Genomic DNA, 17,376 nt, shown 5'->3' with positions numbered 1-17,376 from the left:
AAAAATCAATCACAATGTTTTGAAGGACGTGTAAAAATGTATACTTTTATCACCATATCCCGAACTTGAACAGTGTTTGCTAACATAAATCAAGCAACTTCGTAACAAAAACGAGAATCATGAATAACAGTCAGACTGATTTGGATTACTGGGATATGCTGGAAAAAAGGTAATGGAATAGTTGCTGACATTTTCTTTGATGGCCAACATCGTAATTTTGTGTACGAGATTCTATCACGAGATACATGTAATTCTATCACGAAATACAAAGTATTGTCAAATACGCTTCGGGCTCAAACATTCTTATATATAGTGTGTCCCCAGATAGAGGTAACTATACTTGTAAATTTTCTTATTTTGCATTTTAAGAAAAAAAGTCATTCTTTATAAGAAGTTTTGCTTATTCTGAAATGTATGTAGGAATATTTAAAACTTCTTAATAATGTACAGGGTAGCCAAAAAATTAAAATCACAATTTTTCTTTTTGGTAAACTATCCTTCTTTTTTATAAATTGGCAAAATGTTACTAAGAAAAGTTACTCGCAATTAACAATTATGACTCTATACAAAATATCAAGAAGATCCGTGCACTTTAATTATAGTATCATTTTTGATTTGAACAAAAGCTGTAATTATAAAAAAACATAACAAAGAAAATAAAAATAAATCAATTAACATGTACTATCCGAGAGTGTATTTTTTTTGTGGACTAGTTTAGAAAATTAAAAAGAAAATTTATTTTCTCGGATAAAAATTCACTAAAAATGGAATTGTCAAAGTTTGAAATATCTTTTTCAAATTTTGTATCGAGTTATAATTGTTAATTGCGAGCAACTTTTTTAGTAACATTTTATCATCTTATAAAAATGAAGGGTAGTTTACCAACAAGAAAAATAGTGATTCCAAATTTTTGGCTTCTCTGTACATTATTTAGAAGTTTTAAATATTCCTACATACTTTTCAGAATAAGCAAAACTTCTTATAAAGAATGACCTTTTTTCTTAAAATGCAAAATAAGAAAATTTACAAGTATAGTTACCTCTATCTGGGGACACACTGTATATTAGATGAGGATAGTATTATATACGGAGGTTTTGTGCTGGTTCAAATAAGTTTAGTTTATTTGAACCGCAAATAAATAAGATGGGATCAGATTACCACCGCGACCGTCACGAGATTTTATTTGAATATTCATATGTAAATTTTGTACATAAGTTGTAATTGAATTTTTTCAATCCTAAACATAAATTAAAATTGATTTTTTTTATTTCGTAAAAAATAGGCAAAATGCAATTCAAGTAAAAAATTTTTAAGTTTTATTTTATTAGTTTTATGTTTTATTTCATTATTCATTTCAATAGTTTTCGAAAGGAAATTTTAATCTTACCCTAGGTATCTTGTCTCCAGGCACTTAGTCACCTTCGGTGTTTTTTTTTCTCTGTATATTTTCTAAATGATACTATATGGGCATCTTGAGTACCTCGACATAAATGTGGGAAAAAATCTTCAATATAACGACGTACATATATAAAGTGTGCTCATTTTTTTTTAATTTGTATAAAGAAACAATTAAACACCTGTGTGTCGAACTTTGGGTACCCTCAAAACTCGAAACTGTATTTATAAATTATCCATGGTACTCTCAAACCATCGAGTTTCGACTATAATTTTATGATCATTAATTAGAGGGTATACCGGGTGGACCATTTTAATATATTATAGCTAATGGCTCGCTTTTTAGTTAACCAACCAAAAAATAATTTCAACCTAAGTTACAGAGTTTGGTGAGGACATCATGTTCTGGCATCAGATTGAATCTAGTTCTCCGGGTTGCTGTAATAGTCAATTTAGATACTAAAAAGTAAGAAAATTTACCTGGGTAGTTATTAACACAGGCGAATGACGTTTATTGTCCTTGATTACTTTTGTCTATCAAACTTTCCTAAAGCTAGCGTATTTTCTTTAGATTAAATGTAATGACATATTTTTAAGTCACTTTTTCTCCAAAAGCTTACGATTTTCGAACAAAAATATTTTAAATAAAAAATGTTAGTTCGATAAATTCGCAAAAAAAATTGGATTTAAGGGAATGTAATATATAAGAATTTGTTTCGTGGTACAAAATATTAATTTTGAACGAATAAGGTATTCAATATTAGTCATTTCACTTAGAATGTGTAATGTATCCCATTTTTTAACGACATTATCTTCTTATTTTAACAGAAAATATTAATATTAGCATTTTCTACAGTTTCATTTCATCTACTTTCCATAAATATTATATATGACAAAAAAGAAAAATATACATTATGTACATTTGCTAATTCATATTTTTTTCTTATTATATGAGATGAAAATGCAAAAAAAAAAATAGCTTACGAGAGCCCCTCCCGATATGATTTTATCATCGCGATCATGCTCTGATAAATGTGTAACATATAACCGTATATAAAACGCCCATATCGAATGGACGCCCACCGTCAAGTAGAGCGCAGGACGCCGCGACGTCGTACTTGTGTCACCAACTAATGTCGCGATCAAGACTGGTCATCATAAATATTTCTCCTCACAAACTTGACTTTACAATTCATTCATCTTTTTCGCACATTCGATAGGTGTATGTATATGTATTTCACTCTCCACGTCTGTATATAACGATTATTACAAATTTTCTTTTTTGCTTATTTACTAATAATTATATATGATGTATATATAACAACTATAGTCGCAATTTTTTTTCTCAAGTCTCGCTGAAATTAAATTGAATTACTTCATATAAAAAATTAAGATTAACGCTAGAGTAAACATACATAATTTTACTTTTTTGAAACTGTATAGAAATAGTAAAATAAAAATTTATAAATTAAAGTTAAAAGGAAACGTTATATTTCATTTTTCAATTTTGAGACATGAATTTTTCAAAGCGTTTCAAAGTTTGAAACGCTTAAAAATATTGATGCTACGCACAAAATTATGGTACAGGTGTTCATAGAATCACCTTATTAGTCCATTTCTGGTTGTCTGTCCATCTGCCTGCCAACACGATAACTTAAAAACGAAAAAAGATATCAAGCTAAAATTTTTACTGCGTACTGAGGACGTAAAAAGTGAGGTCGAGTTCGAAAATGAGCAACATTGGCCAATTGGGTCTTGTAAACCGTTAGAGATAGAACAAAAGTTTAAATATTCCTTATAAAAAAATAACCAACTTTTGTTTGAAACATTTTTTCGTAAACATCACTGTTTACCCGTGAGGGCGCCAATTAGGCGTAAATTGTATAGTATGTATTATAAGGGGATTATCGTTTATGTATGTGTGACATGTATGTATATGTAAGGTGATAGAAAAATCAACACTGTCTATGCATGGCAGTTCAACAATTAACTCAGTCAATTGTTTGTTTTCACTTGTTTTTAAGCGAAAAAAATCAGAAGTTGTCAATGTTATCATACAGAGCCAATTTCTCTTCCGGCTAAAAAATGGTTTTTAATGTATCTGAATGTCTACGTATCTGATTATCTGTGGCATCGTCGCTCTCGTTTGAAAGGTAATTTGATCAAGCGTTGCCTTAGCCGTTTTAAGAGCGATTTTAGGGTTCCATACCCGAAAAAACTAGAATAGAAGCTATGATCTTCAAACGGCTAAGCAGATTTTTTAAAACATAGTTTCTGGCTAATATCTTCAGTTGGGTCGAAATTATTAACATTCTCTCGATTGAACTTAAAATTAGCAATTTTCGTCAACAAGTACACTTGCGGTTTTTTCCTTAATTATTTATTAAATACTACTTAATTAATTATTTAATACCTTATATTTATAAATATTGACCCAGCACTAAAGTACGTTAAGTTGAGATCTCCATCTTCTGCGCCCTCTATTTCAAAAACGGTTCAACGCACACAAAAAATTTCAGACAAAATTTGCAGAAAATTTTATCTTCTACAACTTTTATAATAAATCTTAAAACGATTGAAAGTAAAAAAAAAAAAAGAAATAATCACAAAAAACTGATTTTCGTGACCTTTGACCTTGAATATCTAAGGACGCGCACACGTGATCATATGTGACTTTCGAGACAACATTTCATCAAAGTAAAGGTTTGTAAAAAAATTCAGCTTATTTACCCAACTTTTTGCTAATTCCTTTATAAATAAAATATCATACACTGTAAACACACAATGTGTTTTCTTAAAACGTAAGATCTTAAACTATTTTTAAATTGATGTTGGGATAGCAATTACGTCATGACATGATATACTGGCGTACTCAGGTGTTACACTTAATTCCTTTAATTACACCATTAGAGTGGTGGATGTTGGATTATCATATGAAAATCGTTAAGAAAAAATATCACATCTTTTCTTCCACTTTTAAAAACTCTCAACCACATATAAATATTATCTTAATCATGTTGTACACTGTGGTTTGTATAGCCCAAGCCCCAATCATATATTATTAAGAATACCCCAAACCATCGACTACATAACAGCTGTTTTATCATCTCTGTGTAATTAAACTTACTTTAGACATATTTGAATTTATAATTTTTATAGAAATGCCCCAACCATAAAAATGCAATTTGTATATCTTTATTCATGTTTTCTGGCTACAAAGCATATAATACAGTATTTATTTTATACGTATATAAGATAGATAACCATAGATGTTGGCAAGATTCGAAGATCTTAAGATATCGAGATTTCCATAAAAAATTCTTACGATCAAACGTTCGTAAAACATGATTTCTGATATATTGATTAACTAAACTGATTTTCACGAGCCAAAATCACAAAAAAACCAATGCGACACTTCATTAAAAATATACAGCGTGTCCACGGTTAAAGGTGACACAAACCATACTTGTAAATTTTCTTATTTTGCATTTTATCAAAAAACGTCATTATTTCTAAAAATTTTTGCTTATTCTGAAGTATGTAGGCATATATAAAACTTTTAAATAAGGTACAGAGTAGCCAAAAATTTTTCATCACTATTTTTCTTAGGACTAATTAGGTGATTTTATGAACACCTATACCAAAATTTTGTTCATCAATATTTTTAAGCGTTACAAACTTGGGACTAGATTTAGTATACCTTGCATATTACATATATGCATATTGCATGGAATAATAAAGAGCGGAAGACATTCTTATTTACATTCCAAGAGAAGCGTGGGGCAAAATCAGCAAAGTTCAAGAGGCTATACATGAAAACAATTATGTATTTCGTGGAAAGGATACAATTTCTTACTTTAGTTATTTTCAATTTTCGAGGTTTAATTTGATGAAATTTGACAATTACATTTTTTTGACTTTCGACATTTAACTTTGTTACGTTGATATGTATATAGACGTTAAATATAATATTATTCTTTTAATATCACACTTCCCCTAATACAAAGGTATATTTTAAAAATATCTGATAAAACAGATTTACTCACATAATTCCATTAGATATTTGACGTAGTAAAAAAAAATTATAAGTTTTTTTAACGATATTAAAAACATCATTTATGCATTAAAATCAAAAACATTAAGACAAAATATTACACCTTACGCTATAAACAACCCCTTACGGACAAAAAAACTGTCTCATAAAAATATGTTATATATTAATTAAAGTAGTCTTGTTTGAGCCCTTCTATAATTGTAATAAATGACAATAACTTCCCCTATCTATAACAACAAATTTAATCAGAAATTTATAAAAGAAGATATAACAGAATTTTATATAATTCTTTCATTTTCAATATATAGGCAATGTGAAGTACATAGTTGTTATAACATCAGCATAAAATTGTCTGAAAATGAAATAAATTTGATCCCAGTCGTAGAAATTTGTTTTTGATAATTTTTAACGCTATTAACTGACAATGCATAATAGAAAATATTGCGATTAATATGAAGAGAGGTGGTTATAAGAAAATTATAATCAATGTTTTAGATAAAAATTGACAGATAAAAAGCAACTTTTTGGATACACACTGCTTATTTATCACTTTTAAAGAAATAATCACGGAAACCGGCTGATTGCAAACTTGCAACCGTGTGGGGAGGGCTTACTTATAAATTACTAGCTGATTCCCGCTCGCTTCGCTGGGCACACTAACCATTTGGATGTGAATCATACTTCTTTTATTAACGAAATGTTTAATTTCGATTTGATATTTATTGTAAATTTTTCAAATTTTAAATAGGATAATATAGTGGCAGTCAATGAATACACAGATTTCCACATAACCCATCAGGAACTGTGTATTGGAATGCGTTCCCGTTATTGTAGTTTAATAACTCGTAGGCTTACATCACGAAAAAATTGCCACCATAAAACTAAGATCAAATTATGAAAAATTTTTTTTTATAAAAAATTCCGTTGGGATAGGAATTTCGTAAAATTCTTAGTGGACGTCTATGTCACGAAAGAGGTAAGTATGCGAAATTTGAAGTTAATCGGATCGATAGTTTCGAAAATTTCGTGATGAGTCAGTCAGTGGTAAATCGCTTATATGTATATATATATATATATATATATATATATATCTTATATATATAGGAGACTTTCTATAGATATAGATAGATAGTCACTCATCACGATATCTCTGGAACTATAAGACCTAGAGACTTGACATTTGGCAGGAATATTCCTTTTGCCAAGTAAAGGTCAGCTAAGAACGGATTTTACGAAATTCCACCCACAAGGGGGGTTGCGGGGGTGTTCATGAATAAAAAATTCATATTTTTAAATTATGGCTTTTAATAGTTCAAAACTTGGTCAGAATGTTTTAAATTACATTTAGAAATTTTTTTAACCTTCGGAGGGTAGAAAGGTGTAGTGAGAAAGTGGGAAGGAAATATCGAATATTTACAAATATACCTAAGTGGGGTATCAAATAAAAGAGCATGACGTGTACATTACAAAAATGTTATCCAACGCGAGGAAATGTGGAGGGAGGGGTGCAAGTGGGGATGTTGCCCAGCAAAGCGGGTATATTTTACGCCACGCAAAGCGGGCGGGTAACAGCTAGTATATATATATACATATATAGATTATAAATAGGTAAGGAGGATTAAATAAACGGTTTTTTTATAACAGAACTTTTCCGTCAAAAATCGGCAGTAAAGGCTAGCGTGACTGATTTGTTAGGTAATTGGTCTCTAAACTTTTTCGACTTTGGGTTTTTATTTTGTTGCTGATTCTATGCACCATTCCGCAAGTTTTATACGGAAAAATCAGGAGTTAAACTAGCTAGCGTGGACAATATTAATTTTGTCATAATTGGAAAAACTTAATTTTTCCAAATTTTTTTAAAGTAACAAAAATCCAAAAAAAAACTTGCATTTACGAAATGTATCACACCTTTATTGATTACGCTAGCTTAACGTTAAACAAAATTCGAGCAACAAAATGGTTTTTTGGCAACTAATTAGCAAATAATTTACAGATCTAGACGAGAGTGCGATGGTGACAATACTCGCAAGATGTGGATGAGAAAGGAGGGTATAGAAGATAGTGCACGATAGTGTTACGTTTTTTAGTCTTGCTCACGTGCCGAGTCATTTTCGGATCGAATCACACAATGCGCAAATCTTTTGGATTTATTTACCTTATTTTTTACAATTTCAATTAATTTCACGTGTGCCAACATGTAAGAAAACCTCCCGTTCAAGTTACTTGTGACAAAATTACAAGTTGAGGAGGTTTTGACAGAAATGTAAGGGGTAAAAATATTTATTACCATAACTACATCTTCTACAGTTATGAGATGATTATAAAAAACATTTCTACATAAAAAAAAGTTTTACTCAACAAGTGTAAATTTTAATGATACATCAAAAATTATATTTGAAAAAGGAAAAACTCTTTATGTGATACGTAACAGGACTCTTTATGGGCTGTCTCATAACAAGAATTAACCCCTTAGAACTATTAATTCATTTAGGTTGTTTATTTTTTTTAATAATGGTTATTTTCAACCATAAAAAAAAGTAATGACAAAAAATTTTTTTAATGATTATAACAAAAATTCGTAGAGCAGAAATTGCGTTATCTAAGTGAATTCCCTCAGAGATTGAACAAAAAATAACACATTTCTTTAAAATCGAATATTACATTTTTAATTTTTCAAGAATTTTTATTTCGAAAACTAAGCGCCTGGGGAAAAAAGTTTGTTTTTGCCTCAAATTACCAACTTCGCGTTTTATACATCTTTTACAAAATTCTTTAAATACACTTCTACATATCTCTATTTTTGAATAGAATAACTTTTTTTCGTAAACCTTTTTAAAAGTAAAAGTTTTCCATATGTAGCCAACTTAAGTAGACACCCTGATTAAGATAATTTTGGCCCAAAAATTACAAAAATAATGTTCATTTAACGATTAAATGAAGATAACTATTTTATCAACTATGAAGTGGATTTTTGGGTCCTAATTACTCTGGAAAATAGAATGAAAAATTTTGTTTATCGATGATTAAAAATATGGCTGCTTTATAGCAATTTTACAATCTCACATTTTGTTTCAGGTGACGCATCAACCATCAAAAGATGATGACTTCGTTCAAGAATTAAAGGAAAATAATGCATTACTTAGTAAAGTAATTATAGAACAACAAGCCTTGCGCGAATCAGAAGGAAATCTTTATTCCAATTTACTGAATACTGTGGCAAAAAATTTAAAGGGTTCCGATTCTTCTACAGATCCAACAACAAGAAGTGTACCAATAAATGAACCAAAAACACAGCCCACACTTTCAATACAATCTTTGCAAATTAATAAAAGCAAAAGCGCACCAAGTTATTCAAAATTGAGCTACTTACCTCAAACGAATTCTCAAAAATGTCAAGGCCAAAAGTCGACAATGAAATATACCAAGTTTCAAAATGATAGTTCATCACAAAATCTCCAAAGGCGTGAAAATTTTAGATCATTAAATAAAAAAGCTCCTCCACGATATGTAATCAAAAAGCCAAAATCGAAATTTTCGAGTCATGTACACTTTAGTAGTTTAAATCCTACCACGAGCACAAGTTATGAAAATTCACATTTACTATATAATAAGTGCGATAGGAAATTAAAGCCTGTAAGAAAATTGAAAAGAAAAATAAATACAACAGATATACCTTCGAATGAATCAGAAAATCTTTTTAAATTACGTCAGAACTATAGGCGACAAACTCTTTCAGAAAACGATGAAATATTACCCCAATGGATGATATCTTACGCATTATCAAATTCAAAACACAGCCTTTATATACCTGAACCCAAGAACAGAAGCCTTGAAAAAACATCTATCGCTACACAAACGTTACTGTCTCAGAACAAATACCCGAATAATGGAAACATATCACCTACTACGTCTTTGAATGTAGATGCTGTATCTCCTAATACACTTTTAATTGAACAAATTGTTTTTGATATTTCAAAATTGAATAATCAAAGTTTATTGTTCCGAATTCAAGAACTAGAAAATGAAAAACGATGTATAGAAGAGGAATTTCAAGCGTAAGTTTTTTATTGTTTTTTTAAGATAACTTAAGGACGTTCCCAAAAAATCACGTTTTCTTAAGATTATATTTAAATCGTGCATATGCATTACTTTATTAATACCCCAAATTTGCCAGCTTTGCAAGTTTTCGTTTTTAACATATAAATCCTATAGTGATGTGTTTTTAAAGGTATGCTTTATTATATAACAAGGCTCATTTTCTTAAGATTAATTTGGAAAACTAATATATAAGTTAGTTAAAAGCATGATAAATATTTTCTTATACAGAAAATCATAACAAGCGGGACCCGTTTTTCCATAAAATACATTTACAGTGATGAAATGCATGGCATTTGTATTAAGAAAATAAGTATTTCAAAAAAAGTTAAACTTGAAACTTAAGTCTCATATATTTTCAAAAATTCAATTTTTTGGAAACATCCTTAAGTAGGAGCGTCAATCTGGGACTAATGCGATTTTCCCTAAAAGAAATCATATTCGAATGTAATATACCGGATTACGTAACACAAATCTAAGTTCGGATTGGAACTATCAAATTTATCTAGCCTGGATAAACTTACGTCCTAAAGGCTTAATTTTAAAATTGTTAATTTCTTCATCCAAGGTGAAATTTTCTATATATTATCTATTTTTATTTTCAGATGTTTACAGCGAGAAAAAGTATTAAACGAAAGATTAGATGATTTATTTAAAGTAAAGCAAAACTTAAAAGAACATTGGGTTAATATTCCAGATGTATCATCTGAAAGCAAAGAGAAAACATATTTACAATCAACCACAGCAGACAGTAGTAGTGGAAATTATCCAAAACGAAAAAATAAACTTCGAAAGTCGAATACAGGACTAAAGATTGAAATAAGACAACTTAAGCAAAGAGTAGGTTAACAATTTCTCTAGTATTTTTTTCACGCTAGTCTAACAAATAAGGGGGCGGGGGAAAGCTTAGCTTGTCTGTGTATCTGTGTATATGACTGTGGCATCGTGCCTCTTAAACGGGTGAACGGAACTTGATTTTTGTTTTTTTAAGATATTTTGTTCGAGAATGCTTGCCGCTATATTTCAAGTGCGAGTTTAGGGTTCCGTGCCCAAAATAACTAGAAGATACGATGGTCTCCTCTCGGCTGATTAGATTTTCTTGAAACATAGCTAAAAACATTCTCGATCAAAATCGATTCATCCGTTTAAGAGCTATCATGCCATAAACGAATCAAACCTGATTTTTTGCCGTGGATTTCTTTAAATTAATAATAATAATAATAATAATAATAATAATAATAATGGGGTTTTACCTCCGTTCATCAGACATTTATGTCTCTAACAGAGGCCACCCACATCATTATGTTTTAATCTTTATTAATTTAATATCATTAATGCATGAAAATGTTTGTATTGAGCTGGCTGAGATCCGAGTTAATCAAAATTGAATAGATTTTAACCTTTATTTCGAACGATTTACGTGTAACGCATATATTGCTTTCTGGAAAGAATAAAATTACCAATTAATTAGTTTCTTAGAATTTTCGCTTCGTGATTCTAAATTTAAACCTTATTTATGATAAAACAAACGTAATTCATGCCATCTGATAAAAATAGTGCGGCATAACGAAAATCGCAAACAAATCAAGTATACAGGGTGTTTCAGATGAAACAGTAAATATTTAAGGAATTCAGAAACCTAATATGAAAATAAAAGTTCCTAAATACATGGATTTACCGATTCTTTTTAAACGTTACAAAAACGCAGGATTAGCCTCTTGTAATGCTTTAGGTATAATTGGACAAATGTTTATAGGAACTTAATATTTACCTAAGATATGCAAAATAAATATAAAATCTCTGTCAACAAAAGGTGTTATTCTGAAGTTTTAGAATGGGAGATAATAATTTACTATTCATCCTGAAACACTCTGTAAACAAATATTATACTACTAGAAAGCTTTGAAAAATATTAAATTCTTGTCAATCAAAATTTTACTCATAATAATTTAGGATTAAAAAATGTATACATTTTATTGAGCGCATGTAAGTCAAAATTTATCAGTAAGAAAGTTACAAAATAGTTTGATAGTTTAACAAAATTGATAGCATCTCCCGCCACTAAAATTCATTCAATGGACGAAGCAATAAATAAGGTAATAATACAATTAACGCCCCCGTCATAAATCAGAGATAAAGTTGTTTCTGTGATTATAAGTTAGTCGTTGAAAAAAAAACTTCAAAAAATGTGACATTTTCTCAATTTTCTCTTTTATCAATATGCTCTCAACATTACCTGTCGAATTATATCGAAGGGTAAACGTTATTAACTTCTTATTGCAAAATTTACGATATTCATTAAAACCTGACTAATAATAAACGGTTAAACAATTATCAATTTCTATCGCAGATTTTAAAATTAAAAAAGCAATATAACAAGAATAAGCAGCAACGATACCATCCCATAAAATATGAATACCATTCTGCCGAGCAATATAAGTCAGTACCACACTTCAATAAATACCCTACATCAAGTAATTGTTTTGTTACATCTGAACCACAAAATATGCAAAGTATCATGTCACCATCATCACAGAAATATGATAATGGACATTTATTAGAAAATAGAAATGTTGAACATCATATGATTAAGCAATCAAATCCAGTATTAAATGACAATAAACCAAATAAAGAAGTCAGTAATACGAAAATACATGAACTGAATACACGATTGAAACAGACCACACAACAAGTTATCGATCAATGTAAACTTATTAAAGAATTGAAGAAAAATCTTGAAGAACAAAATGGTGTTATTGATAACTTAAAGTTTAGGTAAATAATATCGAAAATGTCTTGTGGTCATAAAATATAGGTTTTTTAATTCTCAGCAATTACAACAATTACCAGAAAGGAGGCATATTTATAGGAACAGATTTTCAGGCGGCAATTTTGAAACATCATACCTCAAAAGCAAATGAAATTCCTGTTAATCTAATCACAGAATTGTCTCTAACAATAGGGTACTTTCGATAGTGAAAAATAAATTATGAAATTTAATAAAAATTAAAATTTATGTAGAAATATACTTAAATATTCTGATTTTATGCCATAAAAGCACATTATTGTTTTATTATATTAAAATAAAAAGTCGTAATTTTTTATCTATATATCATGTGATCTCAAACACGAGCCGCCATGATGTGACATCATATAGGCAAAATATATATATATATATATATATACATTAATTACTAATTTGTTGATGGCTTTCATAATAATTTTAGGTCAAAAAGCTGTTAGATTACAGTTCCAAAACCAACTAAAAAGGCGCTAATGACCACTGATGATTCGATGTGTATATACTATGTGCATATACTTTCTTTCAAATGCCGTCATCAGCTTACGGCAGCGCCACCACAATTTCACATGACTTTATGGACACTTTTTATATACAGAGATGATTCTCCTTTTACTCAACACTCCATAATTTATGTATGTAATAATTACATACACGACTGTTGTTTTTACCAATTACGTTATCAAAATGACTGACAGCGTTTTTGTGGGAATGAAAAGGTTTAAAATTTTATTTTATAGGAAGAAAGCGTGTTTATTTTGTCGAAATATATTTTTTTTGTGGCTTTTTATTAGGAAAATCAACATTTTGAAGTACTTTTTCAAACATAGTAGAATACCCTATTAGAGTCAAGTTGTCGGTTTTAAGTAATTAATTCTTCGAAAACAATAAATTGAAAGAGCAAAACATTTACTTTAAAGTGAGATTTTATAAAATCGTTAGCTCAAAGGCGGGTTTAGAATTCGGGGGCCCCGGAGCCAACAATCGATGGATTCATGCATGATACATTTCAAACGTTTATTCTCAGCGTTTTGTTCATTTTGCAATCGTTTCGCAATTCTATGTTAAACAAGCACTCTTCGATTTCTTATTCGCAAAAGGGTTGATAATATCATTAAAATCAATACCAGGAAGTATGTCGCTTTTCAAACTAAGAAGTATCAGATTGAACAAACGTTCTTGATTTATTGATGTTCCCAATCTATTTTTAATGATCTTCAGTTTCGAGAAATATCTCTGTGTAGTGCTCAAAATAGTTAAAAAATTCTTCAAAACTTAAAAAATTCGTAGAATAGTTCCTAGACCGTAAAATGGATCACCAGTCACATCCATTGTTGAAATCCCTCCAAAAAACCTTTTTAGCATAGCCTCAATAATTTTCATTCCGATTTACTTCAAAATATAAGGATTAAAATTTTGTTTTCTCAAATTTGAGCATCATTTGACATAACTGTTATACAAAACGGCTATTTAACTTTAATTTAAAACCGATTCGAACAAGGGCTGAAAATTTGATATCAATAGACTTATGTTGAATAGTCTGCATCGCTCTATAATATGTAAAAACATGACGCCATATATCAGTTTAGTTTCAGCTTCCGGTATTCAATCGGGGTCAAAATCGAATTTACTTAACAAAAAAAAACGCTAAATTGTTACTTTTCGAAGTAAATGTGATTGAGAATTATCGGAGTAGACTGTTAGCGTGTTTTGGAGGAACCAGATTAAAGTTTCGATACATTTTTGAGGCGATTGGTCTATCGTAATTTTTTTATTATAAACGAATTTCGTTAATTTTAGAATTAATATATTGTATTTGTTTTAGATTATCTCGTTCGGAGAGTGTTTGTCATAACAAACAGTTATTATTGGAAGCATATAAATCAAAATTAACAAATGCAATTAGCACTAACGAATTAAATCAATCATTAAAATCACAAGCGTCCAGACAATGTAATATAATTACAAATGAAATGAGAGTATTAGAAGACAACCTAAAGGCTATGAGAGAACGTGAAGGTGAACTAATGAAACTGGTCAATCAACTAGGAAAAGATAAAAATCGTTTAATCGAAGAAATTAATAAGAAAAATTCATTTACAATGGAAGAAGTAAGTACTTTATATTTATTAAGATTGCAACTGTCAAAGTCCTTCTCATGATCTGAAAATCAAGAAAGTGATACATTCCTTGTATCGATCTATGTCAATAAAAGTCCTTTCAAGTAGAATTTTTAAGGGAACTACGTAATCAGTTCGGCTTCTCAGGCATTTGTTGATTTTATAGTAAAAAATAAAAAATTAAAGGGAGAGGGGGGTCTAAAACTACAAATGCTTTATTTTAAAGGACAAAAATAATTGTCTCGTCAAAATAAATATAAAAATTGTAACTTGGGAAAAATTCGCAGGGGGTTGAAAAAGGGTTAGTTTATTCGTTTAGGGGCATGTACATAATTTAGTGTTAACTTCAAACAATTATTTTCATTTCCGCTTTATCCGAAAATTAACTCTTTGATTGATCAACCCAAAAATCGATTTTGAATATCCCTGAATTATGTTTTTTTCTCGCGAGAAAGTTATGGGGAAAAAGTTTTACTCTAAATCCCAAAAAATGATTTTTCTAAAAACTTCGAGGGCTTAAAATACCTTGTGAAGTATTTTTTCGCAAGTCGTATTGTGGCTGATAGTACGTTAGCTTTTTGAAAATGGAATTAATGTTTTTTTGGAACTTTTATACAACTATTAGTTTATACTTTTATACCCAAGAACTTTTACAGAACACTGAATCGGACTAAATTATTGTTATCACTTCACTAGTATGCAAGGTATGAACGTTTAAAATTCCTAATTAAACAAAGAGGAAGATACCCACTAGTGACGACATACGTGAATATCGCCATAGAGATTACATATAACTTGTTTCGCAAAGAAGAGAGACAACCTTTGAATGAAAATTGAATAACGTTTTTTAATCAATTTTAATATAACTTTCAAATTTTGTCATGGTATCAAGTCCAGTTTTACATTTTTAAGGGAAATTTGAATTACTATATATTTGACATATGATTTTAGAAATAGTTCGTTTTAGTCTTAAATTTCCAATTTTTAATTTGATGCGAATTTTTTCGAATCTGCATTTAGACTATTTAATATGGAAAATATGAATTTTAGGGTTCAAATTCACACACGCTTTTAATGACTAAAGAAATGTTAAAAAAGATATGTTTACCAATTAAGCAACAATTAGAACAAGGGGGAGCAGGACCACATATTCACAAAATAAAGATAATAAGCAAGCGTTACAAAAGGACACATAAACGCATGGGCATTAGCTATCAACAATCTTATTAATTGGCAACTTATTACATTTTACATTGTATTAATAGTTACAGAAACAAATAGAAAAAGCTCTAAGTGAGAGGCAAGAGGAAATTGCACGACAAATTCGAATGAATACTAAATTGAACGATTTAAATAATTCGGCCAATGAACGGTTAAAAAAATATGAGATTGGTATCGAAGAATTTTTATGGATGGTAGAGGATCATTTGTATCAAAAGTATGGCGATCATGATCCTGTACGGAAAGCACATGAAATGGCATGTTCTATACTGCATTTAACACCTACCGAACTTCGAGAAATGTTTCAAGACTGTCATGAAGACTACAATACCAAAGCTCCGAGAATGGTAAATAATGAATTCGGAAAATTTTGGGAGAAAGCAAATTTTAATAGGTTTCTTTCGTTGTAAAGTTCCACACGACCTTCTGCACGCGGTTTGGGACAATTTATCTCTACATTGTTTTCTTTGGTGACGTTTTCTTGAATATCTCTGCTTTGCTATTGATCGGATTGAGGCGAATAAAAGAAATAATTGTTTATTCTGAATTTCTGCATCGGCCTTCCTTGCTATCGAACCCTGATCATAGCAAAATAACCACAAAATCTCAAGAAAACCGCAGGACCATAACATTTTCAACTTTCTCTGCCAACTTTTCGAAAAATGAAGGAATTGAGTTGAAATACTGCAAAAAGGTTTTACTTATGATCATAAAAAGAGTAATAAATTTTAGCCCCAAACATAACCTGAATTTTGAGGAACACGAATTTTTCAGAAAAATTACAACAGCTTGTACAGTTCAGGCAATCATCGGATTTGAAAAAAAATAAATTTAAATTTTTTTTTAATAGCAGGTTTTTTACTGTACTTTCAGATAGTGTAAACGGTTTTTTTTTTCAGAACTTGATTATAAGCCGAAACATTACAAAACAAAGTAGCAAAAATCCAGATTTGCCTGAAAAAATCCAGATTTGCATCATTCGATAGGTCACCCATTTAAATTTTTCCAATTTTTTTCATGTTTTAAATGCGCCATGCAAATGCAAATCTGGATTTTTTCGAGTTTTTGAATTTTTATTTTGTAAGAATAACGAAATTAACTTTCACCACCCCTCCCACAATTCCAAAAATTTCCAAGTTTTTAATGTTTCAATACTTAAGTTCACTAAGACATTTCACAAAACGTTTTATTTTGGTTTTAGTTGGATAGTTGGTTGACCGAATACAGGAAAGTAACATCAAACTGTGATGACGATTTCCCACAAAAATTAGCTCACTTTTTATACAACATTTGTTTTTCTAATAAAAATAATAATAATCAATCTCCAAACACTTCATCGAAAAGAAATTAACTTCTAAGAATCAAATAATTGTACTTTCACGTATAACACGTAATTATTGTATAATGTTTAAACTGTTTTGTGATGTAAAAATATATGTAATCCGTGTGCCGATTTACAAATGTGTCAAAAGGAAAAATAATGTCCTTAAAAATTATAAATGAATAAAGAATAATTTTGATATGTGAAATTTTTTGTTTTATTTAAAAAAAAATTTAATTTTAAAATTTATTTGCTTCTTAATTTAATTTTTCTCAAATTTCAAAAAGTGAACATTAAAAATATACCAAAAACTTGAAATTTTTAATTTTGATGGTTAATTGCATTTTTAAACTTCATAGTATTTAACCGC

The 17,376-nt window shown here is 29.5% G+C and overlaps 2 protein-coding genes across 4 annotated transcripts in view; one reads left to right on the top strand and one right to left on the bottom strand.

Moving 5' to 3' along the window:
• LOC123293927 (E3 ubiquitin-protein ligase SIAH1B-like) overlaps nucleotides 1-17,376 on the bottom strand; it is a 145,168-nt gene that overhangs the window by 108,974 nt on the left and 18,818 nt on the right. The window lies entirely within an intron of this gene.
• LOC123293929 lies at nucleotides 11,502-17,079 on the top strand. Its single transcript, XM_044874927.1, has 5 exons — nucleotides 11,502-11,640; nucleotides 11,895-12,319; nucleotides 14,170-14,455; nucleotides 15,730-16,032; nucleotides 16,887-17,079. The coding sequence occupies exons 1-5, from the start codon at nucleotides 11,620-11,622 to the stop codon at nucleotides 17,034-17,036; spliced, it is 1,185 nt and encodes a 394-aa protein (XP_044730862.1). The 5' UTR covers nucleotides 11,502-11,619; the 3' UTR covers nucleotides 17,037-17,079.

The sequence above is a fragment of the Chrysoperla carnea genome, chromosome 2 (assembly GCF_905475395.1).
Source record: "Chrysoperla carnea chromosome 2, inChrCarn1.1, whole genome shotgun sequence".
Taxonomy (NCBI): Eukaryota; Metazoa; Arthropoda; class Insecta; order Neuroptera; family Chrysopidae; genus Chrysoperla; species Chrysoperla carnea.
Note: the sequence above shows the minus strand (reverse complement) of the source record. Positions and strands in the feature narration are given on the sequence as shown.

What these genes read in the sequence shown, in the direction of transcription:
- LOC123293929 (XM_044874927.1), top strand. Translation starts at nt 11,620, where the DNA reads ATGGACGAAGCAATAAATAAG. An exon ending in TGGACGAAGCAATAAATAAG is followed by an intron (nt 11,641 to 11,894) that starts GTAATAATACAA and finishes TTTCTATCGCAG; the next exon opens with ATTTTAAAATTAAAAAAGCA. An exon ending in ATTGATAACTTAAAGTTTAG is followed by an intron (nt 12,320 to 14,169) that starts GTAAATAATATC and finishes TATTTGTTTTAG; the next exon opens with ATTATCTCGTTCGGAGAGTG.